The sequence below is a fragment of the Budorcas taxicolor genome, chromosome 20 (genome assembly GCF_023091745.1).
Source record: "Budorcas taxicolor isolate Tak-1 chromosome 20, Takin1.1, whole genome shotgun sequence".
Lineage (NCBI taxonomy): Eukaryota > Metazoa > Chordata > Mammalia > Artiodactyla > Bovidae > Budorcas > Budorcas taxicolor.
The window spans coordinates 68,425,763-68,452,849 of NC_068929.1; the positions used below are offsets into that span (position 1 = coordinate 68,425,763).

At 40.9% G+C, this 27,087-nt stretch overlaps 1 protein-coding gene across 1 annotated transcript in view; it reads right to left on the reverse strand.

The window, feature by feature from the left end:
* The window catches only part of ADCY2 (adenylate cyclase 2), a 460,851-nt gene that overhangs the window by 93,313 nt on the left and 340,451 nt on the right, over positions 1-27,087 (reverse strand). Inside the window, exons 12-14 of the mRNA XM_052659207.1 lie at positions 26,845-26,925; positions 16,713-16,782; positions 13,913-14,010 (exon numbers count right to left, since the gene is read on the reverse strand). Of these exons, the coding sequence (XP_052515167.1) occupies positions 13,913-14,010; positions 16,713-16,782; positions 26,845-26,925 (249 nt within the window). The remainder of the gene's footprint in view (positions 1-13,912; positions 14,011-16,712; positions 16,783-26,844; positions 26,926-27,087) is intronic.

The window sequence follows — 27,087 nt, forward strand, 5'->3', positions numbered from 1 at the left end:
ACTCCAGCTTGTGCTTCCTCCAGCCCAGCATTTCTCATGATGTACTCTGCATATAAGTTAAATAACCAGGGTGACAATATACAGCCTTGACATACTCTTTTCCCAATTTGGAACCAATCTTTTGTTCCATGTCCAGTTCTAACTGTTGCTTCCTGACCTGCATACAGATTTCTCAGGAGGCAGGTCAGGTGGCCTGGTATTCCCATCTCTTGAAGAATTTTCCACAGTTTGTGATGATCCACACAGTCGAAGGCTTTGGCATAGTTAATAAAGGAGAAACAGATGTTTTTCTGGAACTCTCTTGCTTTTTCGATGATCCAGCAGATGTTGGCAATTTGGTCTCTGGTTCCTCTGCCTTTTCTAAAACCAGCTTGAACTTCTGGAAGTTTACAGTTATGTACCGTTGAAGCTTGCCTTGGAGAATTTTGAGCATTACTTTACTAGCATGTGAGATGAGTGCAATTGTGCAGTAGCTTGAACATTCTTTGGCATTGCCTTTCTTTGAGATTGGAATGAAAACTGACCTTTTCCAGTCCTGTGGTCACTGCTGAGTTTTCCAAATTTGCTGGTATATTGAGTGCAGCACTTTCACAGCATCATCTTTCAGGATTTGAAATAGCTCAACAGTCTTCTCCAGCACCACAGTTTGAAAGCATCGATTATTCAGTGCTCAGCCTTTTTTATGGTCCAACTCTCACATCTGTATATTTTGTATTTTTGTACTGAGGTATATCCAAGTAACATTGCTCTAATAGTTTCCAGCAAACAGTGAAGGGACTCAGCCCTACCTACACATTGTCTCGTGATTTTTTATTTGACTAGGTTATTCAGAAGTATATAGTTAAACAGTAAAATAGTTTGGATTTGTTTTAGATATTCTATGTTTTCAATTTTAAGTTGATGTTGATATGGTGAGATATGTCTATAAGTTTTCCTAGCTTTCATATTTCAATCTTTTCAAATTTGTTGAGATGATTTTATGTCATGTCTTGGTCAATGTTCCAAGTGCACTTTAAAATAACATGTATTTTACTGTTGGATTTAGTGTTCCATGAATGCTAATTCATAGGAAGTTAATCTTACTCAGGTTTTCAAAACTCTTATGTCTAGCAAGGGATATAAAAGGAATATTAAACATCTAATCTAGTTATTGGTTTGTCTAATTCTCTCTGTTTTTCAGGTTTTTTTTTTTTCAAGTATTCTATAGCTGTGTTTTAAGTATATACCATTTAATGATTTTATGTTTTCTGATAAATTGAAGCTTTTTGTTAAGTTTCAAGGCTGCTCTTTATCTTTGCCCATACTTCTTCTTGCCTCCATGTCTCCTTGTCTGATATCAATACATGGATGGTAACTTTCTTATACTTACTGTTTCTACGATCTCTATTTTCCATCCTATTAATTCCAACCTAACTTCCTTCTGTGCTAAAAGAGCATCTCTTGTAAACAGTATATGGCTTCACCATGCTTTTATTTGGAGTCCTTGTACATTTAATAATAAACCATCAGATGACCATCTCTTGTCTGTTGTCCTTCTGCTTTGTCTGCATGGGGTGGTCCGTGACGTTAGGTGCTAGTCTTCATTACAAGTTTACTATTTTACTATTTGTTTTCTGTCTGTCTCATGTCTTTTCAATTCTGTTTCTCCCTTTTTGCCATTTCTCATTAATGTAATATTTTCACAGGTTTTCAGTTTCTTCTATTGATTCGGTAGCTATACCTCTTTGTATTTTTAGTGATTGCTCAAGATATAAAATATACATGGTTAATGTTTCATAAGTTACTTAGCATTAATATTGTACCACTTCAAAAATATATAAGGTCCTAACAACAATAGAGAAAGAAAGCTGAGCACCGAAGAATTTATGCTTTTGAACTATGGTGTTGGAGAAGACTCTGGAGAGCCCCTTGGACTGCAAGGAGATCACACCAGTCAATCCTAAAGAAAATCAACCCTGAATATTCATTGGAAGGACTGATGCTAAAGCTGAAGCTCCAATACTTTGGCCACTGGATGTGAAGAACTGACTCACTAGATAAGACCCTGATGCTGGGCAAGATTGAAGGCAGGAGGAGAAGGGGACGGCAGAGGATGAGATGGTTGGATGGCATCACCGACTCGATGGGCATAAGTTTGAGCAAGCTCCGGGAGTTGGTGATGGACAGGGAAGCCTGGGTTGCTACAGTCCAAGGGGTCGCAAAGAGTCGGACATGACTGAGCAATTGAATTCAACTGAACTGACAACAATATAATCCCACTCTTCTCTGCATCAGAATACTTAGTGTAGCTATTATCTTTTGCATTAAATGATTAGTTGCCTTTTAGAAAAATTAATACCATGTAAACATATGGCCTTTTATATGCTCACGTATTAAGAGCACGGTCTTCTCTTCATTGCCTCCTGTAGATTCAAATTTGCCTCTGGTATCATTTCAGTTCAGCTTGAAGAACTTCCATTAGCATTTCTTATAGTATAGGTTTGCTGGTGATGAATCCCGATAGCTTTCTTTCATTTGAAAAATGGCTTTCATCTCATTTTAAAAAAAGGAATATTTTTATTGAATACTTAATCTCGGATTGAACACGTTTGTATCAGTGGTTCTGATGAGAAGTCAGTTAACATTTCCATTACTGATCCCTCGCATTCACAATGTCTTTTTTTCCTTGGACTGCATTTACGTTTTTTTTTTTCTTTTCTCTTTGGCTTCAGCCATTTGAGTATAATATACCACATGTGGTGTTATTTATGTTTATTCTTCTTGCTGTTCACAGATGTATCTCAACAAATTTGGGAATATTTGTCACTAAATGTGCTGATAATTTCCTGTTTGTTTTCAAACACTTTTCCATCCCATCTCCTACAAACTCCATTTTCTGGATTCTTTCCAAATGGTTCTAACGAGGTTTGGCCAGTGGGAAGTGTTGGGGAAAGACTGGGAGGGGAGAAGGAGGAAGCCTGGGTCTTTCTGCTTCTTCTCTATGTAACGGTCATTCTCTGGATGGGCGGCACCTACTGCTGTCTGCGCGGGTCCGCAGCCCCATCAGGGAAGCATCCTGGTTGCTCGTGGCTCTTGGATCCTACATTTCTGGTGACACCACATCCATCCTGTGTCCTTCACCCCTAGGGTGGTGGCAGTTTGCTGCCTTGCTCACCTCTTGGCTTCTCTGCCATCCCCTGTTTGACTTCTTAGCTTTGCCCTCATCTGTAAGCACTTCAGTGTATTAAATTCCCTTGATGAAATTCCTGAGGCCATTTCTGTTTTCTTTATAGAACTCTAATCCATTAACTAAAGTTTTTTTTTTCTCTAGGTACTATGATAGCATTAGTGATCAGATTGAAATATAAGAATGATTAGAATCAGTTGCTTTTCCAACTTTCTTCCCTCTCTTCCTTTGAAAAAAGAGCAAACCGTTCAGTTTTTATTAGAACTATGGAGAAAATACCTACATATTTCATAGGATATGCCACAGATCAATTTCCTTATGAATGAATAACTGATTAGGGATTACATTGGCCTTTAATTACAAAATCTTAACAGATTTAACAAAAATTATCATGGGTTGATCTGTTTTCAAATCACATAATTAATTTTATGAATCAGAATTTAAATAAAAGATTCTTGTACTAAAGTAAGTTCCATGGGCTCCTGTTTTCTAAAATGCATTTCAGTGTCTGCTTTAAGGAATAATTATTCCACCATAACATGTTTGAAAGAGATCCTGGGCATTCTGGAGTCATGTCAAACAGCTACATTAGAGCCTGTAAAAACAAGTGTCTTAAAATTTGACTCTCACGTTACATGGTGAAGAGCATCTGGTGATACATTTTTCTGGATGTATCTAGTTTGCTTTTTTTCTCAAGCGTAAAAATCCATTAAAGGAAGATAAGAGGTTGTTAAGGGAAAAGACTGGCCCTAATACCACAAACTGTTTGTGTTCTGCTGAAACGGATGACAAGTGCCCAGAAAAGCAGGAATGAACAGTCTTAAAAGTATGATAACGGACAGACTACCAAACATGACTTCATAAGAAACAGAAAATCTGAATAAATCTATAAAAGAGCAATTGAATTAGCAATTTAAAGACAAACCAAAAATAAAAACTACTCACAAGGAAAAGCTCATGCCCAGATGGCTTCCTTGCTGAGTTTTACAAAACTCTTAAAAAAGAATTTATACTACTTTTTCCAGAACTCTAGAAGATAAAGGGGAGGGAACAGTTACTAAGGGATTCTATGAAGCCACTGTCACCCTGATACCAATACCAGAAGAGGACTGCACAAGAAAACAAAACTAGAGACCAGTATCTCTTATGAATTTAGATTCAAAAGTCCTCGACAAAATATTAGCAAACCAAATCTAGTCACACATGAAAAGGATTACATATACCACGATCAAGTAGGATTTGTCTGAGAAAGGCAAGGCTGGTGTAATACCTGAAAATCAATTAATGTGATACACTATATTCACAGAATAAGGGGAAAAAAGCCTCAAATGATTATCTCAATAGATCAGTGTGACAAAGTCCAACACCCTTTCATTGTAGAAACACTCATCAGGCCATGATGAAAGGGATTTTCTTTCTCCTGATGAAAGGCATATGTGAAACGCACAGGTAACATCATACTTAATGATGAGGGACTGGATGTTTTCCTTCCAAGGTCATGAACAAGAATATGTGCGTGCCAAGGCTTCATCTATGGAACACTGCACTGGAGCTTCTAGCCCAGGAAATCAGGCAGGAAAAAGAAATAAGCACGAGACTGGACAGGAAGAAGTGCAACTGTCTCCGTGTGCGGCTGACATGACCTTGTATAAGAACATGATGTCACAGACCTTGTATAAGAACATGATGTCACAACCTGAGACCCAGAGCTCTGCTGGCCCGCTCCCCCGGGGCGCTGTCCACTGCTCCAGTCCATGGCACACTGGCATCGTTGTTGGGCAGGCTGTAACTCTCATCCCAGTGAACAAGAATTCCCATGATCAAAGTCATACTTGGTCAAAAGTCCTTAATTATAACCATTTACCCTGCTTGTTCTATCAAAAGCATGTTCAGGCTCATTAAGCATACTGAGTTGTTTGTGTAATACAGTCAATTTTAATTAACATTCTGGTTGCAAAGCTTTTTTTTTTTTTTAACATAGAGGCATAATTGATCTATATACTCACAGAAAAGCAAACTCGACTCTGCTATCAAGAGGCAAGAAACATTACACTTTTTAGTGATAATTTTTGATTTAGGCACTTTAATCCAGTGTATTGTTACAATATATGGAAGAGGTTATTTGAAACAAGGTCTTTTCACCTTTCTCTTTTTTCCTGCAGTTTACTTTATTGCTTACGGGGGTTAGTTTATTGCTTACAGGGGGTCTTAATGAAGAGAGGAAGCATGCTTACTGACAGGAGATATCCAGCTTCCTCCCCCCAAGACTGATGTAGGCTCTCTCATCAATGCTCTGTTCACATGTAACAGATTACTTGGTATTTAGTAAGGATAATAGGAAGAGGGGGGAAAAAAACAACTTTTAACTGTATGTTAGCATGAAATAATAAAAATCTCTCCCTCTCTATTTAAGTGACAGAAGATAGAACCTCAAAAGAAAAAAATATTTGTTAAAAAAAAAGAATTTAAAGGTGAAAAAGGAGACAGGCATTTAAATATTCATCACCATTATAGATTATTACAGCCTCGCTCCAATAAGACTTAGCAGAATTGACATGTTCTGGCCATTTGAAGGTCTTGTGATGCTGGACAGGGAGCAGGAGTTACACTTGGCAGAGTAAAGTGCTTCCACTCCATACCAACAACAAGGGCCAAAGACTTGAATTTTCTGAAGGTCCACGGTCTTCTCTTTGTACACTCCTTAGTTGAGCTCATCTCCTCCCAGGTTTATAAATATTACCTATGTGTTGATCTTTCCAAATTACGACTTCATCCATCCTGACTCCACTCACGAACCGTGGGCTCTCACACACCCTCCCTCCCTCTGTGAAGCCCCACCTCCTGGATGCTAATATTAACATGCACACACACGTCTTTGATGCTCTGAGCTGAGCCCTTCATCCTATGCTTCTTTCTGACTTGTTCCTTCCCCAGGAGTCTTCCACTCTGTAAACGGCTGTCCAATTTTACCTTGTTGTCCAGGCCAACAACAACAACAAACAAACAAACAAAACCCTACAGAACTTAGGTTTCTCTTATTCTTTGTCTCCCATCCAATAGCAAGACTTCCCTCATCATTCTTCGTAACATGTCCCAGAACTGGACCACTTTTTACATCTCCGTGGCTCCTAGGGTACAAACCATCTCCTTATATGGTCTTCCTATTTCTGCACACCCCCTTCCAGAGCAGCAAGAACAATACTTCAAGCACAGCTAGTGCACGTCCTCAGCTGATAACGTTCCAGGGCTGCGCGCTACACTCGGCATTCAGACCAAAGTTCTCCAGCATTCAGTCAACCCTGTGGGGGTGACACGACCTGCTGGTCTCACTACTGCTGTGATGCCATTTCCACACTCCCTGGCTCACTCTGCTCCCAACCCCTGCCTCCTTGTTGGTCTCTGAAGACATGTGTGACCTCCATCATCTAGAATGTTCTCCTGCCAGGTATCCACGCTTACCATTTCAGTTCATTCAGACTTCTCTTCCACATCACTCACTCCATGATGCTTCCCTGACAGCTCTCATCTGAAATACCACCTTCCCTCCCTCTACAGGATCCTGTCTTAATTTTTCTTAAAGCTTACCACCACTAAATTATTAACATTTTCTTATTATGTTATTGCTGTGCCTCTTCATAGAATTCAAGCTGTATGAGGGAAAGGATTTTTGGGGTCACTGCTACTTCTGCGGTATCTCTATGACCATGCCAGGCATATGGTAGCTTGATACAGAACTGTTGAGTTGATTCCATAAATGGTGGACTGAATGCATCCATGGATTTCTCAAGAATTTCTATTTTTATTATAAATGCTCAGAATACAGCCCAGATACAAAGTAAAAGTATCTCTTAAGAATTTCTCTTTTTGATAAAAACGCTCAGAGTATAGCTCGGATACAAAGTAAAAGTATCATGGCCGGTTTTGTTGAGCAAAGACACATTCAGCTTCCTTTTTATTGTTACTGTCCCTCAAATCTTACTATATCAGTGGCATACAGGCAGCCACACACTCCTGGATTGAGCACTGATTCCCATGAAATCCACTTTTTCTTGATAATAGAATTTTCAGATGGGCGTCCTGTTACACATACAAAAGGTGACACTTTCTGGCTTCCCTTGCAGCTAGGTTCACACATGTGACTAAGATCTGTCTTGGCTTATAGAGCAAAGTGTCGTGATGTATCTTCATAGCTCCTGGGAGGTATCTTCAGAGATGGTGGTTTTAAATGCTTTTTGCCCTCTGCCTCTGGGTCTGCTGCCATCTTCGACAGTGAAGATGAGGACCAAAGTCTAGGGAAAGCAGAGTGTGTGCTGGAGGGACCCAAGGTCCCTAAGGAATCCAAGAAACCTCTTGTCTTAGATTATGGGGAGGGAACTAAACCATTTGGAGAAGGAAATGACAAGCTACTCCAGTACTCTTGCTTGGAAAATTCCATGGACAGAGCAGCTTGGTGGGCTGCAGACCATGGGGTTGCAAAGAGTTGGACATGATTGAACAAGTGAGCACACTAAACCATTAACTTCCATTCAAGCTAATAACTATGAGGTATGTCCATACGTTTGGAGGACCTGAATTCAGAGTCGACTATTGTTCACTTCAGTAAAAGCTACATGGTTCATTTATCTTGGACAGTGAGAATGATCTTGCTTCATTTTTTGTTTGTTTTCTCTCTTTCTGTTATCTCTTTTCCTTTCCTCCCCTCCTCCCCCCAAAACTCATATCCACTGAATCAAGATAATGCAAGAAGCAACTCACTTTCATGATATCCAGTATGATTGATGGCTTAATGGGTAAAGAATCTACCTGCAATGCAGGAGACATGGGAAAGGCAGGTTTGATCTCTAGGTCAGGAAGATCCCTTGGGGAAGGAAATGGCAAGCCACTCCAGTATTCTTGCCTGGAAAATCCCATGGACAGGGGAGCCTGGTGGGCTACAGTCTGTGGTGTTGCAGAGTCAGGCATGAATTAGGGACTGAACACAGTATTGGGGCTCACAACTTTGCTTGCCTACCAAAGCAAAACTGCCTTCACAACAGTTGTTATCCATCATTTGTGTTTCAAAAAATTAAACTCTTTCCTATTTGTTTCCTTTTTGAAGATAGAAACAAAATAAAAGTGACTCTTTTAAAATCATTATTAAATCATTAAAGAGCATTGATTACTGACATGAGTAACAGAATGCATATTAAAGAATCTCAGTAGAAATAATAGTTCTAAGATGTTAGGATTGTAATTTGCTATTAATTTTCCTTAAGGAAAAAGTCATTATTCTTGATTTTGCTTGGGTTAATGAAACACATCATATTTCACTGAACATTATTACAAAAAATCATTCTTATTTTAATAATTGCCATGACTGATTTAACATAATCGATTTAGTTTACAGACAATATGAATGAAACTACTAAAAAAGGCAAAAATTTCTGCTTGATCATTTCTGATCTTTTAAGGTAGCTCACATTTCTGATGGGCTTTCCAGGTAGTGCTAGTAGTAAAGAATCTGCTTGCTAGTACAGGAGATGCAAGAGAGGCAGGTTCGATCTCTGGGTCAGGAAGATCCCTTGGAGGAGGGCATGGCAACACACTCCGGTATTCTTGCCTGGAGAATCCCATGGACAGAGGAGCCTGGAAGGCTACAGTCCATGAGGTCGCAAAGACTCAGACACGACTGAAGCAACTCAGCACACATGCACACCACATGTCTGATAAAGTTATAGTATAAGGCAGACGGAAATGAGAGAAAAACTCCCAAAAGAGGAGCCAGCTAATAATTTAACTATATCTGCTTAAATCCCAAGACTAGAGCCAGATTGAAAAATTAGGGGTCCGAAAGGGATGATGGCAGGCCCTCCTCATGAAAATATTTCCCCTTACCAGTCCTTCCAAGATCACATCTCCCTCTGTTACCAGTTATTCATTCACTCAGTAGTTTATTCATTTACTCACTTATTTCATCATCTCTCTCCTGGTTTTCAAAAACATGCAGTTGACAAAAAGGAGAACAGACAAAATAAAATAAAACTATAAGCCAATGTATTTGAAAACAAGTGAGGGCATGTCAGAAAAAGTGAGAAGCATATTATCACAATACACATGCTTCATAAAGTATAACAGACTTATCACTTTTAAATAGACACACTCAGAGCAAAGACAAGAATACCCTAGATACACAGAGGGTATTCAAAGCTGCTGCTGAGAGGTGTTGATCCTAAATGGCTTGGGAGGAACCAGAGGCAGACAAGAGAGTGTGAGGTTTAATGTCAATGCAAGGTTGGTGATGCTTACAGGATTTTCTTAATGGAAAATCTGAACTGAGCTCCTGAATCAAGTCAGAAGCATAAAGTGCTATCCTATCAGGAAACAGGAAACATAAAATCTATGTCCAACTAATTTTCAAGGACACTGGTTATGCAGGGTCCCAAATGGAAAAAGAGTAACCTTGGAAAACTTGAGATCCCCAATTGTGATCCACATTAAGGGGCTAATCAAATTCACATGAGCTATTTAGTGAAGGAACCTAGACCTAAGGATTTCCAAAAAATACTGTGGCTTGAAGTGGTGAACCCCAGACATACCTGGCAGAGATACAGTGAAAACCTATCACAGTGATGCCTTCACAACTCAGAAAACATGAGACCACCCTGGACCCAAACCCTTGCTTTGATGAACTCACAGCTGAAATTAGAGATGACCCAAGAAGACACATGGTCCTGAGAGGGACAACAGCAAGAGTAAATAACAGAATTCATGCACTTGTGAAGCATAAATACCAGAAGGAAACAAGTGACAATTTCATACAATGTGTTTAAAATCTGAAAATAAGAGGAAAAAATATATGCATAGGCAAAATAGAGAATTATAAGAAAATCTCAGATAAAATGTCACTCAGTCATGTCTGACTCTTTGTGATCCCATGGACGGTAGCCTTCCAGGCTCCTCTGTCCATGGGATTCTCCAGGCAATAATACCGGAGTGGATTGCCATTCCCTTCTCCAGGGGATCTTTCTGACCCAGGGATTGAACCCAGGTCTCCTGCATTGCAGGCAGATTCTTCACCATCTGAGATATCAGGAAGGGCAGGAGGAAAATGGGGTGACAGAGGATGAGATGGTTGGACAGCATCACCAACTCGATGGACAGGAGTTTGAGTAAACTCTGGGAGACAGTGAAGAACAGGGGAGCCTGGAGTGCTGCAGTCCATAGGGGTCACAAAGAGTCAGACACGACTTAGTGGCTGAACAACAACAACAGATAAAAAATAGACTTCTTAAATATGAAAACATGATCATTGAGATTATAAACTCACTGTGGATGAAATAGTCACCAGAATGCATCACAAAGAGGTAAAGAGGTGGGAACTTTGAGAAAAATTGCAGCACCTGGAGCACAGAATGAACAGTGCCACAAACAATTAATAAGTTCCAGGAGGAAATAACAAATAAAGGAGGCGAGGCCACAGGCGAAGTAATATAGGCAGAGGGTTGGTAAGAACTAAGCAACGACATGAATCCTCAGGTGGAAAAACAAGATCACATCTGGTCACTTAGGGAATTAAGAACCAATGCATATCTAGAAACAGTATAGTGAAAACCAAGCCTCCCTCCCCATCCCCCCAAAAACAAACCTGGAAAGCATACAAAGAGGAAAGACCCATTACCTATAAAAGAATGCAATGGGGTTGACAGAAGACATTCCTTAGCAACAATAGAAGCTGAAATTCAATGCAGTAGTATCAAATACTAAGGGAAAAAAAGAATTTTATACCCCCACTATTGTTCAAGAGCAAATTAAAATAAAGCAGATAAAAACATTTTAATAGAAACAAAAATAGGAGCTGCCACTACTCACAGATATTAAATAAAAGATAAATGATGCATATTTATATGATACACATCAGCAAGAAGGAAAATAAACTTGGAAGAAGTAATTTTTACAAAGTACCGATGAACAAATAAAGTGATAAAGAATGCAGGTAAGTCTAAATAAATATTGATTACAGTTACCATCTGGAACTAATTTTCTAAGACATAATTACATGGAAGAGACATAATGATTAACTTTATAATTTATTAAATTAAGAATTTCAATGGCAATTATTCAAAGAAAAATATATAGGATCCCCCTTCTTGCTCCTCTCTCTCTCCATATATATATAGTTCCCAAAAAAGAATACAAATAAAGCAAAGTTGATCAATCCTTTAGTGGTTAAGAAGATGGGGGATCTGGGGTGTGGAGGAAACAAACCAAAGAAAAGCAGAGTAAATGAAACATAAAATAAGACAGTAGAGATGAGTCCACGGGCATCAATAAAAGAATCAAAATACAAATGGAATAAATGCACATTAATATACAAAAGACGTCAGACTGAATGAATAGATAAAAAAACAACAATAACAACAGATACTGTTTGCAGGAAGCTTACCCAACGAATTAAAGTCCCCACGAGCGCAGAAACATTATGTATAGTTGCTATGTCACAGGCTCAACGTTTCTGACATATGGATTGTGTGAAAATGCGTATCTGTTATGTTCAGTATTTTTCTGTATCTTTGACGTATTCACAGTAAGAATTTTTAAAAAGAAAAATTAGGATATTAACATGAAAGAAAAATGAAGGAGAAAGACATAACATACCAGGAGGCCAGTACTGAAAGTGCAGGTGTAAAGTTTCCCTTGGAGAGGTGTCCACAGACCTCACTCTGAACTTTCTAGCTGCCAACATAAAGAGGGAACTGTAACCTGCACCTATTTCACAATTTTAATGCCCAAATTCCAACTTGTTGCTCAAGAGAAACCCAATAATTTGTAATGATGCTCAAGGGAACAAACTTCGATGGGTTCTCATAAAACAACATAACAGAAAAGAGACAAAAACTTAAATAAAAGCAAAGACAGAAAAGACACCAACTTGTTTTTTTCTTTTTTTTTAGGGGTAATTCCATGAAATGTTTTCCCCGGTTCCTGGAAGTCTTTTCATCTCTGTTTTGGCATCGCCTTTTGTAACGCCTTAGTCACTTTCTCCCCTCCCAACAATCGGGGATAAATGTTGTCTTAACTGTGATGTAGAAGATATAAAAACACTCATCCAATAGGAAGATACAGCAAATGAATCCCTCTGCTTTAGAAACAAGGGCCTGTCTCCTTGGTGATACTTGTTTCAGCCACATCACTGCATGCCCTGCAGTCCTGCTGCTCGATAAGCCTTGTCTGTGCAGGGCCAGCTATTTCTCTCCTGCACCATGTGGCAGAGCCTGGAACTCAGAAGGAGCTTACTTTGTTGACTTTTTTTTTCCAGTGGAAAACTGACAGGTTGACCTCGGCAGATTCCACTGAAGACTGTGTAAGTCTAAAGGAAGAATTCACTGGACAAATGCATTCAGTGCTCATTGATAGGGGGAAGGGGATGACCAGGTTCAACACTTCTAAAAGGAGGCAGGTAGCCTGGGGATTGTACACCTGTAAGTGATGCTTTGCCTTGTATTGGCTCAGTGCCCAGAAGAGCATCCCATGGGGTACGGAGGGAAAGGCAGACCATTTCTTTCTAGTTTGCTCGGCATTTTTGTGAGACAAACTGTCACCCTGCTGCAGCAATTCAGGTTGCCCACAAATGCTGGCTGCACCGCTGAAGTGAAATGCCGTCAGTCAACTCACTCCAAGTAGGCTGAAAATGATAACTGTAGCCTTTACAAAAGAGGCAATGATGACAGGAAAGAAAATTTTCCTTAAATCTCTTTCTAATCCCCAATTATTAAAGATAGACATAGTTTTCCTTTCCTTTAGATTTCATGATGAGATAGAATAGGTCAGTTGACCTATTATGAAGTACTGTAATACTGCACTCATTAAGATTTCCTAGTAGCTCAGATGGTAAAGAATCTGCCTGCAGTGCAGGAGACCTGGGTTCGATCCCTGGGTTAGTAAGATCTGCTGGTGAAGGGAATGGCTACCCACTCCAGTATTCTTGCCTGGAGAATCCCATGGACAGAGGAGCCTGGTGGGCTACAGTCCATGGGGTCACAAAGAGTTGGACCCCACTGAGCGACTAACACTTTCACAAGATTCAAGGCAAAGTCTACGGAGGAATCCTAGAGTGACTGGATTTTTAGCAGTAGGTGGTAAAGTGTGAGCTCCAGTCACTCAGTTCTCCCATCTGTACCCAGGGGTCTCCTGGGAGGGGGGAGTTGGACGGTAACTCATAACAGTCAGAGATGGCAGAGCCGGCGGGCTTCAGGGAGCAGAACATGAAATCAGAATGGACGGTGGGCAAACTGAGCCCAGGGCAGGCTCTGTCTCCAATACACAATAACATTTGTTTATTAGAAACAGTATCTAGTGATTCTGCTGTTTCTGGGTAAAGGTATTGGGTTACATTTCTTAGACATAGGTATCAGAATAATATAAAAATAAAGTAAAACGATTCTATTTATTTAAAAAAAAAATCTGTAAGGTGAATCTACATGGCCACTTTGAAAATTCAAAATTACTATAACTAAGACATGGGGCCCTTCAGCTTCACAGGTCCTGATTTAACCTCCTAGCCTGACACCATCTCCCCATCCTGCCCCCACCCTTCCCTGTACCCTTCCCCCCACCCTTCTTACATAAATGCTCAGTTGGGAAATGTGCATCCTCTTGTATATAGTGTAACTGAGTCTAGCTATACTCTGTATAGTATAGCTTCAGTATAACAGCGCGGTGGAAAGGCACGCCCAGTGAGCATCCCAGTGGTGAACCGCACGTACTTACTTGGGTAAGACCAGAACCTGCACAATAAAGATGCAGAAGAAGATGAGGCAAGCACAAGTCACGTAATACTTGAAGGCCGGCAGTGCGGTGGCTCGGTACTAAGGGGAGAAAAGAAACCAGGCATGACGGTCTTCCAAGAGAAGTGCTGAAACAAGCCCCCAGCAGCCTAACTGTGCCCGGTTCAAGCTTCACGCTTGCAGGCAGTGGCAGAAACGAGCTAAGAACAGCTGTTCATCCCTGACGACGTGCGCTTCCCTGCTCCAGACGAGCTGTGAGAGGGACTCCGGACCACGGTTTTTACCAGTTGACCAGTTCTGAAGCCCATTTAGAGGTAACTGAACCCCTCCAGCAAGAAGACAGAGCACCTTGGCCAGAGAGACAAGCGAGCAACCTTAAGGTACAAGGAGCAAGCAGGCATCCTGGTTCCCCTGAGGGTCTGAGTTCCACGGCTACTTGGGGAAAACAAATGGCTTTTCATAGAGGAGTACTTGACTTTGAAGAGTACAGAGGAAACGCAGTTTGCTCATTTTATTTGTTCGTTTTACTATTTTATTATTGAGAGGTGGTGAGTGAAGTTACAAGACCAGACCAGCAGGCTCTACTCTCTATCAACATTCGTTGGCCTGTCTGGGCCGAGCTGTTGGATTCTTTCTACTCATGCTGCCAAATCGGCCGGTTCACATGGCTTTCCACAACATCCAGGATCATAGACTGATCAGTGCAGCTACCCTCCTGGGGCTGCGCCTGGTGAGTTATGCAGGAAAAGCCAGCCAGCGCTGTACTCGTGATGACAATGATCCGTCACCTGTCCCCTTTACTATGTGACGGTCCGCCACACACGTGCAATGCTTTGAGTGGACTGAGTCATTTCATCCTCAAGAAAAACTGCCTGCAGCAGGAGCTATTATGGTCCTTAGTTTTGGTTGAAAAAAACTTCGAACCAGGATGACTCATGTCTCAGAAACACACACACACATAGCAGGATTTCCACCCAGGTGCACTGGCTCCTGTACCCAGGCTTCCAAACTTACTGTCCCTCCAAAGGGGTTCTGTGATAAAATTTAAGGAGATAGAGTTTTTGTGGCAAGGCTACCGAAACCCCCTGAAACAATGCTGCTGGCAGGTTGCGTTAGTGTGTCTGCAAAGACTGTTTCCCAAGTTAACGGAAGTTAGGTATGTATTTTGGGGGTATAGCCTCTGGGGTTTTGGTGCAGATATTGGATCTCTGGGTTGTCTGGCTTCTCTTCTTTGTCTTGCAGCCTTTTTCACCCTCCTGCTGGCCTGCAGAGCAGGCTGGGGGCCGGAGGGCAAGAAGTGAGCTTGAATTTCAATGCTGTCTAAAGTCGGTCTCAAAGGCAGCCTCTGCGAATACGTACACCAGGGAAATGTCAGTTCAGGTTGCATGTTTCAATAACCATCACTTTCTGTTTACTAGAACATTCCTTTGGTTGCTTTTGTGACTTCAGAGCCAGGGTAAGTTACAATGATGATGAAGAAACTAACATAATTGCAGAAACGTGATTATATTTTACGCATTCAATTATGCCCTTATCTTCTTTCTCTAGGCCCATGTGGAGACATGAGTGGAATTTCCTTGTGGTATTAATAAAGGAAAAGGACTTCTATCAGGAAGGAACTAATTTAATGTTTAAATAATAAGTAGTCATTAGTCTCTAAGTTCTTCGGTAACAATAATAATAATAAATTGTATCAAACATCAATTTGGTAAACCGTCTATAGTCAAAGTTCCTGACTTAGAAGCAGAAAATTGATCTTCTTGACCACTAACTAGTACGAAAGATTGCTTTGGCATCACTGTAAAATCCAACCTTGATGAGCTTTGGAAGGAATTAGGAATTTTGATATTTGTTATTTCCTTTCAATATCCATAAAACAATGAGCTAGATTTTCTCAACGAAGTTTTAATATCTGGGCTGTGACTGTTGCCATTAATATAGCAGCTTTTGTTCAAACCAAGACTGTAATTGCATAGCAAAGTGGTACAAATGACCTCTACCCTGCTCTTTTTCTAGATTAACATGAAACAAAAGGCAGATGAATAAGGCCAACCTACAACAGTTGTCCTTTCTGCAACAATAATTCATTTTAGCAAATCCCGGTTTAAGCTTGACATGTACAAATTATGTCTGCTTATATATTTGTGCCTGAAACATCTCTACTGTAGGAGTCATAATGTGAAAGTATTTAAATGCAGGAAAACTTAAAAGTTTGGGGTGTCTAATTCTCCCGACCAGGGTTCATTCTTTTCACACTCTTGTAAAAAGTTAAAATAATTTGTTTAAGGACACTGTAAAATTGTCGCAAGGGGTTTTGCTTTCTTTTAAAACATTTATGTCTAAGAAAATTTCCCACTGAGAAAGCAAGATACTGTTGTTGTTTTGGTCACACCGCAAGGCATGTTGGATCTTAGTTCCCAGGGATCAAACCCACACCCCCGACTCTGGAAGCATGGAGTCTTAATTACTGGACTGCCAGGGAAGTCCCAAGGTAGCAAGATATTAACTCCTTCCCTTCCCTTCACCCCACACCTCCCAGATATCATTTACTAACAGGAAGGTTGAGACAGGCGACGGGCCAAAGGCAGAAACTTGGTAACCAGAAGCGTGGTAAAACAGTATTCACACAGAAGCAGCACAGGAAAAGCTAGAAAGAAATCTGATATGGTTAAAGGCAGTTTAAATGTCACATTAAAAAAAAATGAATATAATTTCATGATGGAGTTTTTAAAAGCTAATACTTTGGAAAAATAATTGATTTTGAAGAAAAAAAAATAGCTTACTTCTTTTTCTAGTATTTTATTGTAGAAAAGCAATGAGATTCTCTGAATGTCTTCGGACTTGAGCCATTGCCTGGGAATAAAAAGGACAGACACATTGTGAAAACCAAACCTCCAAACAAACATCTGGAACTTTAAAAAAAAAAATGACTTGCATTCTTCTTTTTTCATATTGCCAAATAACTGGAATATGGAATCTAGGTTTGTTAACAAGATCTGGAAATGTAATATTCATCTTCACACATTGCTTTCCTTTGAAAATTCTATATTGCAAATCAGCTGTCATACCAAATTGAAAATCAAGTTATCCAACTTAAATAATTAGGGAGATAAGTCATTAAAAGGACTCAATGAGTTTATTCGCTGATGTATTAGTGAAATCACATGGTGAGTTTCATCTCCTAAAAGGGTTTGGTTCCTGGAGAAGCATTGTTTTTTCTCAGTTTATAGAAAGCAATTGATCACAGAGCATCAGAAACGTTTAGAGTGGCTTCCAGGCCTGGGCAAGAAGACTTTACTCCTTTCATGCTTACTAAAAATACTTTCATTGTCATATTTTTCATTTCTGGAAGGTAAAAAAAATTGTGCTTGAACAGTTTTCAAAAATGGGTAAAAATAATAACAGAAGAAGCAATCAGGTCAGATCACTAACATAGTACATTGATGCCAATACAAACACACACACATATAATACATATATATCTCTCAGATGTTCAAAAATAAAAGTTATATGCAAGTAAGCATTCTTACACATTGACTTACTATGAGAAATCTGTTTTGAGAAAGCAGTTGAGGTAGAAAAAGATCTTAAAGACAAAACCCTTCACCAGAACATCGAGTATAATCCCTGCTTAAACAGCCACCCTGGGTGTATGAGCCAGCGAGCTGAGCATATAATGCCCGGTATAGTCACATATTTTGCAATAAAATAAACAAATACTTTATGAAACAGAGTTGAGTGAAACAGAGAGATACACATTGTTATAGTCATGAGTACAGAAATGTAAGAAAAATTGAAGTCAATGCATCAAGAAAAATACCAACAAAATAAATTACCATCTACGTTAAGTCATAACACTTTGGAAGTTTGACTTCTATCTGTACTTTCTGATTTTCCTTTAGAATAAAACCTTTTATTTATAATTATAATTACCTGAATTTCATGCATCTATGCATGTACTATATACATATAAATACCTGCATACTTATGTATATGTCTACAAGCACATGTAATGATATAGCCATATCTATGTCTTTATCTATACCTATATATCTGTATAAAGGGAGATAGAGACTATATATATATGCTTCTGGAGATAAAATTGTATTTTCTGTATATAAAACATTATACCTGTGCAAACAATGACCAATTTTTATGAATTCCTACATACAGTAGTGATGTTTCTATGGATTTTGATTATCTGCAACATGTTTGGAAGATAAAGGTAAATGGGGAAGGTCTTTGAGGATCCAGCAAGAAAGACCAAGTGACTGTCACGCATTATTCTGTAATGACAGGGACAGCCACATCCCGATTTCAGAGTTAGGTTTCAACGTACACTGAGGTTTCACATGACACTTAACAAGCAAGCTAGCCCAGATCAGCCTATTTGAGGGGAAGCATCCCCAGGGCTCCCTGAAGTCCATGTGCTCAGGCCCTCTGGACCGATCTGAAGATGCTCATGGCTCATGCCCCACCATGAACTTGAGTTTCCCAGGAGATTGACCCACAGCAGTGCAGTTTCAGCCAAGGCCCAGGAGTCAGTCATCTATTCCAGAATGACTGCCATTAAAAGTAAGAACTCTAAAAATACTTTTGGATTCAAGGTTATAAGCTTTAGATATCAGGCAAATAAACTTTTTTTTTTTTTCTTTTTAGTATTTCTTATGACTGCACCAGTTGCAGAGATCTGTTATTGCTCTCTCTTTTATGGCACTAGTTGGAGGAATCAAAAGTTGGTTAATATTAGAAGGAGCAGAAAATAAAATTTAAGATAGATTTTAACTATCCTCATTTTTAGAACTCTGTATTCATTATGGATATCAAATTATGAATAATGTATGCCAAGAACTTATTAAAAACAGTTTTTTTTCTTTACTGAGAATGAAAAATCCACTTAAAAAAATGCTCCTGGATAATATAAGCTTGGAAATAAAATATGAACAAAATTTATAAGGTGGAAACAAAACCAGCTCCTCATTAGTTAGTGGGGCGCCGATATTTCTACATTTTAGTTATTTGTTTGTCTTGCAGGTGGACAGGAAGTACTCAAGATCTAGCTCTAGCTTTTCTTGTGTCCCCAGCACCTACCACAAGTTCATAAGACTTGATCCCTGGATGGATGCTTGGGGAAATGACTGAATTTCAATTGCTGATTCTAGGAGTTTGCCCATTAGAATCTTGGTTGCAAGCAGTGTCACTGTGCAACTAATTAGCCATAAGGCCATTGTGCCACAGTAGATAAAATGGCTGATTCACAGCTTTGGATTCATTCCAGTAGAAGATGATAATATATCAATCTTAATAGATCCTTCAGTGAGCAGTCATGTCTCCCATCCATCAAAACCAGAAATTTACCAAACTAAGGCAAATATAAAAGGCAGACTAGTAACTCACAACAGTCTCCAGGAGCATTGTGTTGGTTCTTTGACTTCTTTAGATACAACAGCTTTTCTGTGTTGTCTCTGCCGAATTTATCATGTAACTGAGGTCAGAGGCAAAGAAGACTCAAGGTCCTCTCCTCCCCACCCTGAAAATGAATGGTTGTGTGACTGCTGATGAGTATAAATTTCCGAAAGTGGTGAACACTGATTGATAGTGAACATAATGAAGACAGAACTGTGGTATTTGGCACAGAATTTGGTTCAGATGATTTGGGGAAATATAATCACTGGCCATGTAATGGGACATTTCAGTAGAGTCTGGGTATGTCTCACCAGTGATACACGTTACACATATTGATGAGAAATAGCACCGCCCCTCCGCTGTTCATTCTACTCCCACGGGACTCTGAAGACACTTAGAGCAGATTCTTTCTACATCATAAAGAATGTACATTTCACATTAGATCTTGAATCCTTAGTGATCTATCATGAGAAAGAAAGCATCATCTCTTTCTCTAAGATATACCCAAACACTATAACCATGCATTGGGTTGGCCAAAAAGTTCATTTGGGTTTTTTCCTAACATATTACAGAAAAATCAAACGAACTTTTTGGCCAAACCAATATCTGCACACATTTTTAAAAGCATCTAAGCATTTTTTGCATTTTTATTTTTCACAGTCCAATCTTTAAAAATTCTGTTACAAATGTTTCACAAGGTCCATTTCAGTGTTCCTCTTTTATTTCCTTTTATTTACCGTTTATGGCAAATTGTCTTATGCCAGTTAGTCCTGAGGCTGAATCCCCTGAAGCACAGAAGTTTAGGGTAAGAATACGGGACCCACAACTGTCACCTGTCCCTTTCTTTCCTCCAGCAGGTCGGGTTAGGCCAAAGGCTTCTTCCATGAAACCATAGCTGATGGGCATATTCTTTCTTTTTTGGTCTCACCATAAAGGAGGGTAAATCCTTCCCACGAGCCTCATGCCTCTGTGGGTTCTCTGAGGTGGCCTATGTTCTGATTATTGATTTTCTAGGAAATTCAGAAATTTATAAATGTAATAGGTCAGGAAGCAACAGCTAGAACTGGACATGGAACAACAGACTGGTTCCAAATAGGAAAAGGAGTATGTCAAGGCTGAATATTGTCACCCTGCTTATTTAACTTATATGCAGAGTACATCATGAGAAATGCTGGGCTGGAGGAAGCACAAGCTGGAATCAAGACTGCCGGGAGAAATATCAATAACCTCACATATGCAGATAACACCACCCTTATGGCAGAAAGTGAAGAGGAACGCAAAAGCCTCTTGATCAAAGTGAAAGAGGAGAGTGAAAAAGTTGGCTTAAAGCTCAACATTCAGAAAACTAAGATGATGGCATCTGGTCCCATTACTTCATGGCAAATAGATGGGGAAAAAGTAGAAACAGTGGTTGAGTTTATTTTTCTGGGCTCCAAAATCACTGCAGATGGTGACTGCAGCCATGAAATTAAAAGATGCTTACTCCTTGGAAGAAAAGTTATGACCAACCTAGACAGCATATTCAAAAGTAGAGACATTACTTTGCCAACAAAGGTCTGTCTAGTCAAGGCTATGGTTTTTCCAGTGGTCATGTATGGATGTGAGAGTTGGAATGTGAAGAAAGCTGAGCACCAAAGAATTGATGCTGTTGAACTGTGGTGTTGGAGAAGACTCTTGAGAGTCCCTTGGACTGCAACCAGTCCATCCAGAGATCCAACCAGTCCATTGTAAAGGAGATCAGTCCTGGATGTTCATTTGAAGGACTGATGCTGAAGCTGAAACTCCAATACTTTGTCCACCTGACGCGAAGAGCTGACTCATTTGAAAAGACCCTGATGCTGGGAAAGATTGAGGGCAGGAGGAGAGGGGAACGACAGAGGATGAGATGGTTGGATGGCATCACAGGCTCTATGGACATGGGTTTGGGTGGACTCTGGGAGTTGGTGATGGACAGGGAGGCCTGGCGTGCTGTGGTTCATGGGGTCACAAAGAGTTGGACATGACTGAGTGACTGAACTGAACTGAACTGAATCTGGATACTTGGAGCAGGCAAGAGTTTTGTGTGCTGATAAGGTCAAATATTTTGGGGAACTGGAACTACAGGGAGAGAAGAGAATGGAGAACGTGTTGTTTTCAGTCTCCTGACGCTGTTCCTGACCCAGCTGGTCTCTGGCATGAAGAAAGTCAATCCCCTCCTGGGCTACACAATAAATGAATCTCAATTAACTTATGCTAACTTGTTTTTGTGATAGGCTGAGCTTAACAAAGGAACTTCTAACGAAGGTTTTGACTTGAGCTGAGGGGTAGAGTACACCTACATCCACATGTGGAATTATTTTGGAACAGGCTTCCCAGGTGGCTCAGTGGTAAAGAATCTGCCTTTCAACGCAGAACATGCATGAAACAGAGCCTAGGGTTTGATCCCTGGGTTGGGAATATCCTCTTGAGGAGGAAATGGCAACCCAGCCCACTATTCTTGCCTGGAGAATCCCATGGACAGAGGAGCCTGGTGGGCTACAGTCCACGTGGCCACAAAGAGTCGGACACGACTGAGCACACAGGCACATCAGCGAAGTGGATGCTGATCCAGAGAGAGGACCGCTTTCCTCCTGTGACGGACTGAACATCTGTATCCCCCGCTTCATATGTTGAAGGCCTAGCCCACGGTGTGTGTATCTGGAGATGGGCTTCTAAGGAAGTGATTGGAGCTGATCGAAGTCCTAAGTGTGGGGCCCTGGCCCGAGTGAATGAGTGTCCTTATAACACCAGAGAGCTCACTCTGTCTCTCTGCACTGCCCTGAGGAAAGGCCGCAGGGACACACAGTAAGGGGGCTGCCCTGTGCGAGTCAAGGGGAGTTCTCTCCAGAAACCAGCCATGCTGGCATCCTGAGCTCAGACTTCCAGCCTTCAGAGTGGGGAGAAAATAAATTTTTATTGTTTAACTCTCAGCCCATGGCATTTTTATCCAGCAGCGCCAGCCGAGGAACACCCCTATTTACATTTACATGTTGATTCCGAAGGCCTCCATGGCCTCAGCTGTGCATTAACACCCTGGGTGACCTGTGGCATTTGAGAAGGTGGGTCCATGAACCGCCAGCTGAAATAAGTGATTCTGGACAGGTGTTCTCTCACTGTGGATGCCTGATTCTTCCTCAGCCCTGGGGTCTGCCAGTCATCCACCTGGGCACCGACTCCACTCCATTCAGACACAATTCAAGTTGACTCCCGCATCCTTCATTAACTCACCAGCTTCTTTCCTGTACCACAGAGGCCCCTGTTTTTCCCTTTAAACTTTTCACATGACCTCTTCCTTACTCTTTTTTCTTAAACCAATCTGGAAGAAGCTGACATGGTAATTCCATTCTGAATATTAACTATACAGCACACCCTTTTATTGCCATGATTCTTACGGGAGTGCATACTACTCCGAGAGACAAATGCTGGTATGGGTGCTGGCCTGGTGGTCCCCCACACGGGGCCTCCTCTCTCCACTCTGCACCTCCCGGAGAAGTTTCTGGTGTGACCCTATGCTGCAGCCCTGCTGTACATGCTTTTTTCCCTCTGACCTTGCTGCCAATGAAACATTGTCACTTGCCACCTGTGGCTACAAGGATTAGGTCACTGGCCACTGCAGTCAACACACCCTCAAAGAGGTTCAGGGCAGAGATCAGGAATGAGGTCCTCTGTGCTCTAAGAAAACTGCCAAAGCAGGCCTTCAGATAGATATTCTCGGGAGGAGAGTTTATGAGCTCAATTTCTTGCATGTTCGCATATCTAGAAAAACACTAGAATTGCTAATGGGGACATCTGCTCCTCATGACTAACAGAACATTTTGCCAAACCGTGTGTTGGATTGCAAGTATTCCCCTTTCACTAAAGTCACACATATACTGACCTCCCCCCTGCCCTCTTTGAAGCAGTTCCTTAGCGCTCCTAAGAGGCTGTCTCCTAGGCCAGGCTTGCTAAGTCACTTAGTCGTGTCCAACTTTTTGCAACCCCATGGACTGTAGCCCCCCAGGCTCCTCTGTCCGTGGGATTCTTTCAGCAGGAATATCGGAGTGGGTTACCATTTTCGCCTCTGGGGATCTTCCCGACCCAGGGATTGAACCTGTGTCTCTTACGTCTCCTACACTGGAGGGTGTATTCTTTACCATTAGCACCACCTAAGGCTTCCCTGGTGGCTCAGAGGTTAGTCTGCCTGCAACGTGGGAGACCTGAGTTCGATCCCTGGGTCGGGAAGATCCCCTGGAGAAGGAAATGGCAACCCACTGCAGCATTCTTGCCTGGAGAATCCCATGGATGGAGGAGTCTGGTGGGCTACAGTCCACGGGGTCACAAAGAGTCGGACACTCCCCTATAGTTCTCATTCTGCTCAAATAAAATTTCACACTCTCAAGTTGTGCATTTTTTTTTTCAGTCAGCATCACCCACCTGGGCTAAGTCAAAAACCTTTTCTCTGAGCTCTGTCCTGACAGGGCCTGGCCATATCTGGTTTGGCCCTGCGGCATTCACTTTAGGATCTACCTGTCCTAACAAATCCTCTGCACACCAGCAGAGTGGGGGTGATCACACAGTCACTGCTTAGAACCCTTCAAGGTGCCCAGCCTCAGCATTTCAGGCTGACTTCTCAGGACATCGAGCTTCCCATTCAAGCTTCTTTACCCTGAGAGATTCCTGCAGGGGCACCCTGTGTCCTGATTGTGTTAAAAACTGCACTCTGACCCAAGTGCAACATGCAATCACACCTTGAAGCTTTCCCTTTTTCTCTCTCTTAGTTTCCTCCAAGATTTAGCCCAGGTGTCACCTCCTCCAGAAGACTCAAGATTCAGCCTCTGGGGTGTCCTGCTCCTCTCTACCTGTCACAACTGTACGGCATCAGAGCAGAGATCTCTCTTCCCCTCACTTGGAGCTTTGACGGGTAACACTGTGACTTGGGTCTTGGGATGTCTAATGCCAAGCAAGTGATGACAATGCTCCACCTTTAACAAATGCTCGCTAAATGAGTCAAGGAATAAATACATGGAAATCTGCATACAAATCACTATTTTATGTCAATAGCAGAGAACAGCTGAATGGTACATCAAACCTGGAGTCCCTACTGAACCCTCAAGGGAGAATCAAGTAAGATGAAAGAACATCTTCTAGAAGAACAAGAGAGGTTAATGAGTAGGGGGCAAACAGAATAGGAGTGATGCTGATTAAAAAATAGGTGCATAATAGCTTCCATTGACAAAATTTCCCTTTCAATCTTCCAGTACAGTGTGACTTTTTTGCCCATCTGATTTTTGAAATGTGTTGGAAAAATTACAACATAAGCCATTACACCAATGTTAACCAAGACTTTAGAATAAAACTGCATTAAACCACAAATGTGGTAACTAAACATGTATTTGAATACGAAACGACACAGTAGAGACAGACAATTCACAAACAACCTTGACAAAAATAAAGCCAAGCCAATGATGTACTTTCTAACGATTTGTTTAGTAGGAAGGTTCAAAAAGGTGGGCACAAAAGCAGTTTTAACAAGGTAGGCGTCCTGCATGAAGACATGCTGAGGCTGATTCTATACATTCGCTTTTGATTACTACTATTATCATTGTAATTGGCTACACCTTGTCAGGGAACAAGATCTCTTCCTTCTTCTGCTGTTTTATTCCAGCGGGCCGCAGAGTAGGTAGTAACTGCTATTTCCTCCCGTTGAAATGAGTCTACACTGTGTGAGATCAGACTTCCCTGGGTTTTAGCTTCCAGTACATTACAGGAAGTCATCGTTCCTCAGTTGTGGGGTGTTGGGGTTCAATCAGGGTGGAGTTGAGGCTGTTTTGCACTTTGATCCTGGTACCAGCCAAAGCAGAGCACCTGCCCAGGCATTGCTGGCATACCCTGCATGCTCAATTGCAGGTGGAAGGCTTTACCCATTTGGAGTATATGAAAGGGACTAGGTAGGTGTGCACTCAGTAGGCTGGCATATCCGAATTTGAACTCTGGCCCGACCAAGATACAGGAAGTGCCCTACATATGAACCTTCAAGCTGTGAACTTTTAAAGATGCAAATGTGCCTTCGCTTGTCCAGTCATGTCAGGTGTGAGTGATGTTGCAGCTGGCCCTGTGTCTCCTATTGCTGACGACCCGTCAGCTCTGCCACCTCCTACTCCTCTCCATCCTCCAGTCAATGAACCTTCTTGCGTGGTCACTTGATGCCAGCCCCTGTGTGCCAGCTGTCATACTGTACTACTGCACTTTCCAAGGTACTCTACTGCAAGAGTCAATGTTTTATTTTTTTGTGTTCGTTTTTAATGTATTATTTGTGTGAAAAGTATTATAAACCTATCACAGTACAGAACGATATAGCTGACTGCATTAGTTGAACACCTAGGCTAACTTAGACAGACTTAAACAAAAGTGGACTTACGAAGGTGCTCTCAGAACAGAACCCGTTCGAATGTAGGAGACTTACAGTACTTTATTGTGTATGTACACAATGCCACACATACACATATCACATGTGCACATACACGCACTCATGGGATTGTTTCATAAGTCCTGTAAATAATCTGCCATGAACACTTAAAAGTCACAGTCTAGAAGAGGCATGCCTTTTTCAAAGCTGTCGACCTTAATTTTGGGGGCAGAATTCTAGGTGAAAAATCATTTACACTTCCCAGGAGTCAACTTTCATGATAAAAATTCAATTAGTTTCTGTAAGGATGAAAACATCTGCATAAAAGCTCTTTATTTGGATCTACTCAGGTTTTCACCAGAATTTAATCCAACAAACCTTTACGGAGCATCTGATGAGTAGCAGGCTGCTTACTGAGCTGCAGAACTGCCCTCCATGACTTTAGCCATGGAGAGTTTGAAGGCCAGTGAATGTAATCCCTCTGTCCAGGCAATGGAAGTCACCACCTTCTTTAAATCCTTTCTCCTGCATTCTTGGACCATTTACAACTACAACAGCAACTCTTGGCTTTCTAGACTGAACGATATTTTGCCCTCTGAAGACTCAGTCTTCCTCCCACTCCCTCTATGAATTCAGATTCTAACACACAAGGCGCTCTTTCACAATTTAGAACACAGGTGCCTCCACACACTCGGATTTGGGGGGCAGGGGAGGTGAAGGCATTTTGAATGCATAGTGTCACACAATAACAACTTAACGATTCTACCATGTGGTATCTCTATTGATCTGTAAAAAATATCCTTACCGAACACATTAAGCTATGATTTTTCTCTCTCTAATAACCTATATGTTGTTCATCAGCAATTTACTTGGGGAGGATTTATTAGGCAGGAATCAAACATTTTTTGAGATGAAATACAATGAACAAAAGCTATTATTAGGAATGATGGAGGTGAAAAGAATGAACTGTCTTAGAAACCTTGGCTTTGTCGTGATAAGTATGACAGAGTTTGGGGTGAAATTCTTTTGGAAAAATATATCATTATTTTCAAATAATAGGGTTGAAATAAGAGATGAATGATAATTGAAGATGAAAAAGTACTCACTTTTGTGCATTGATTCCATCAATTGCTTGAATCATCCTTTCATTTAATTCCTCTTCAAATCTTTTCTTTTGTGACTTGGTTCTGTATGACGGAAGAAATGTTTTGGGTAAGAGTATTACTAAACAGTAAACTTGTGGTCTTATGATAGCAAAATCTCTGTGTGATTCTGTTCACTGAATTTGTTTAAAAAAGGAAATTATAGTCTATATGCAGCCTTTTGTCTATTAAGATATAGTCACTTTG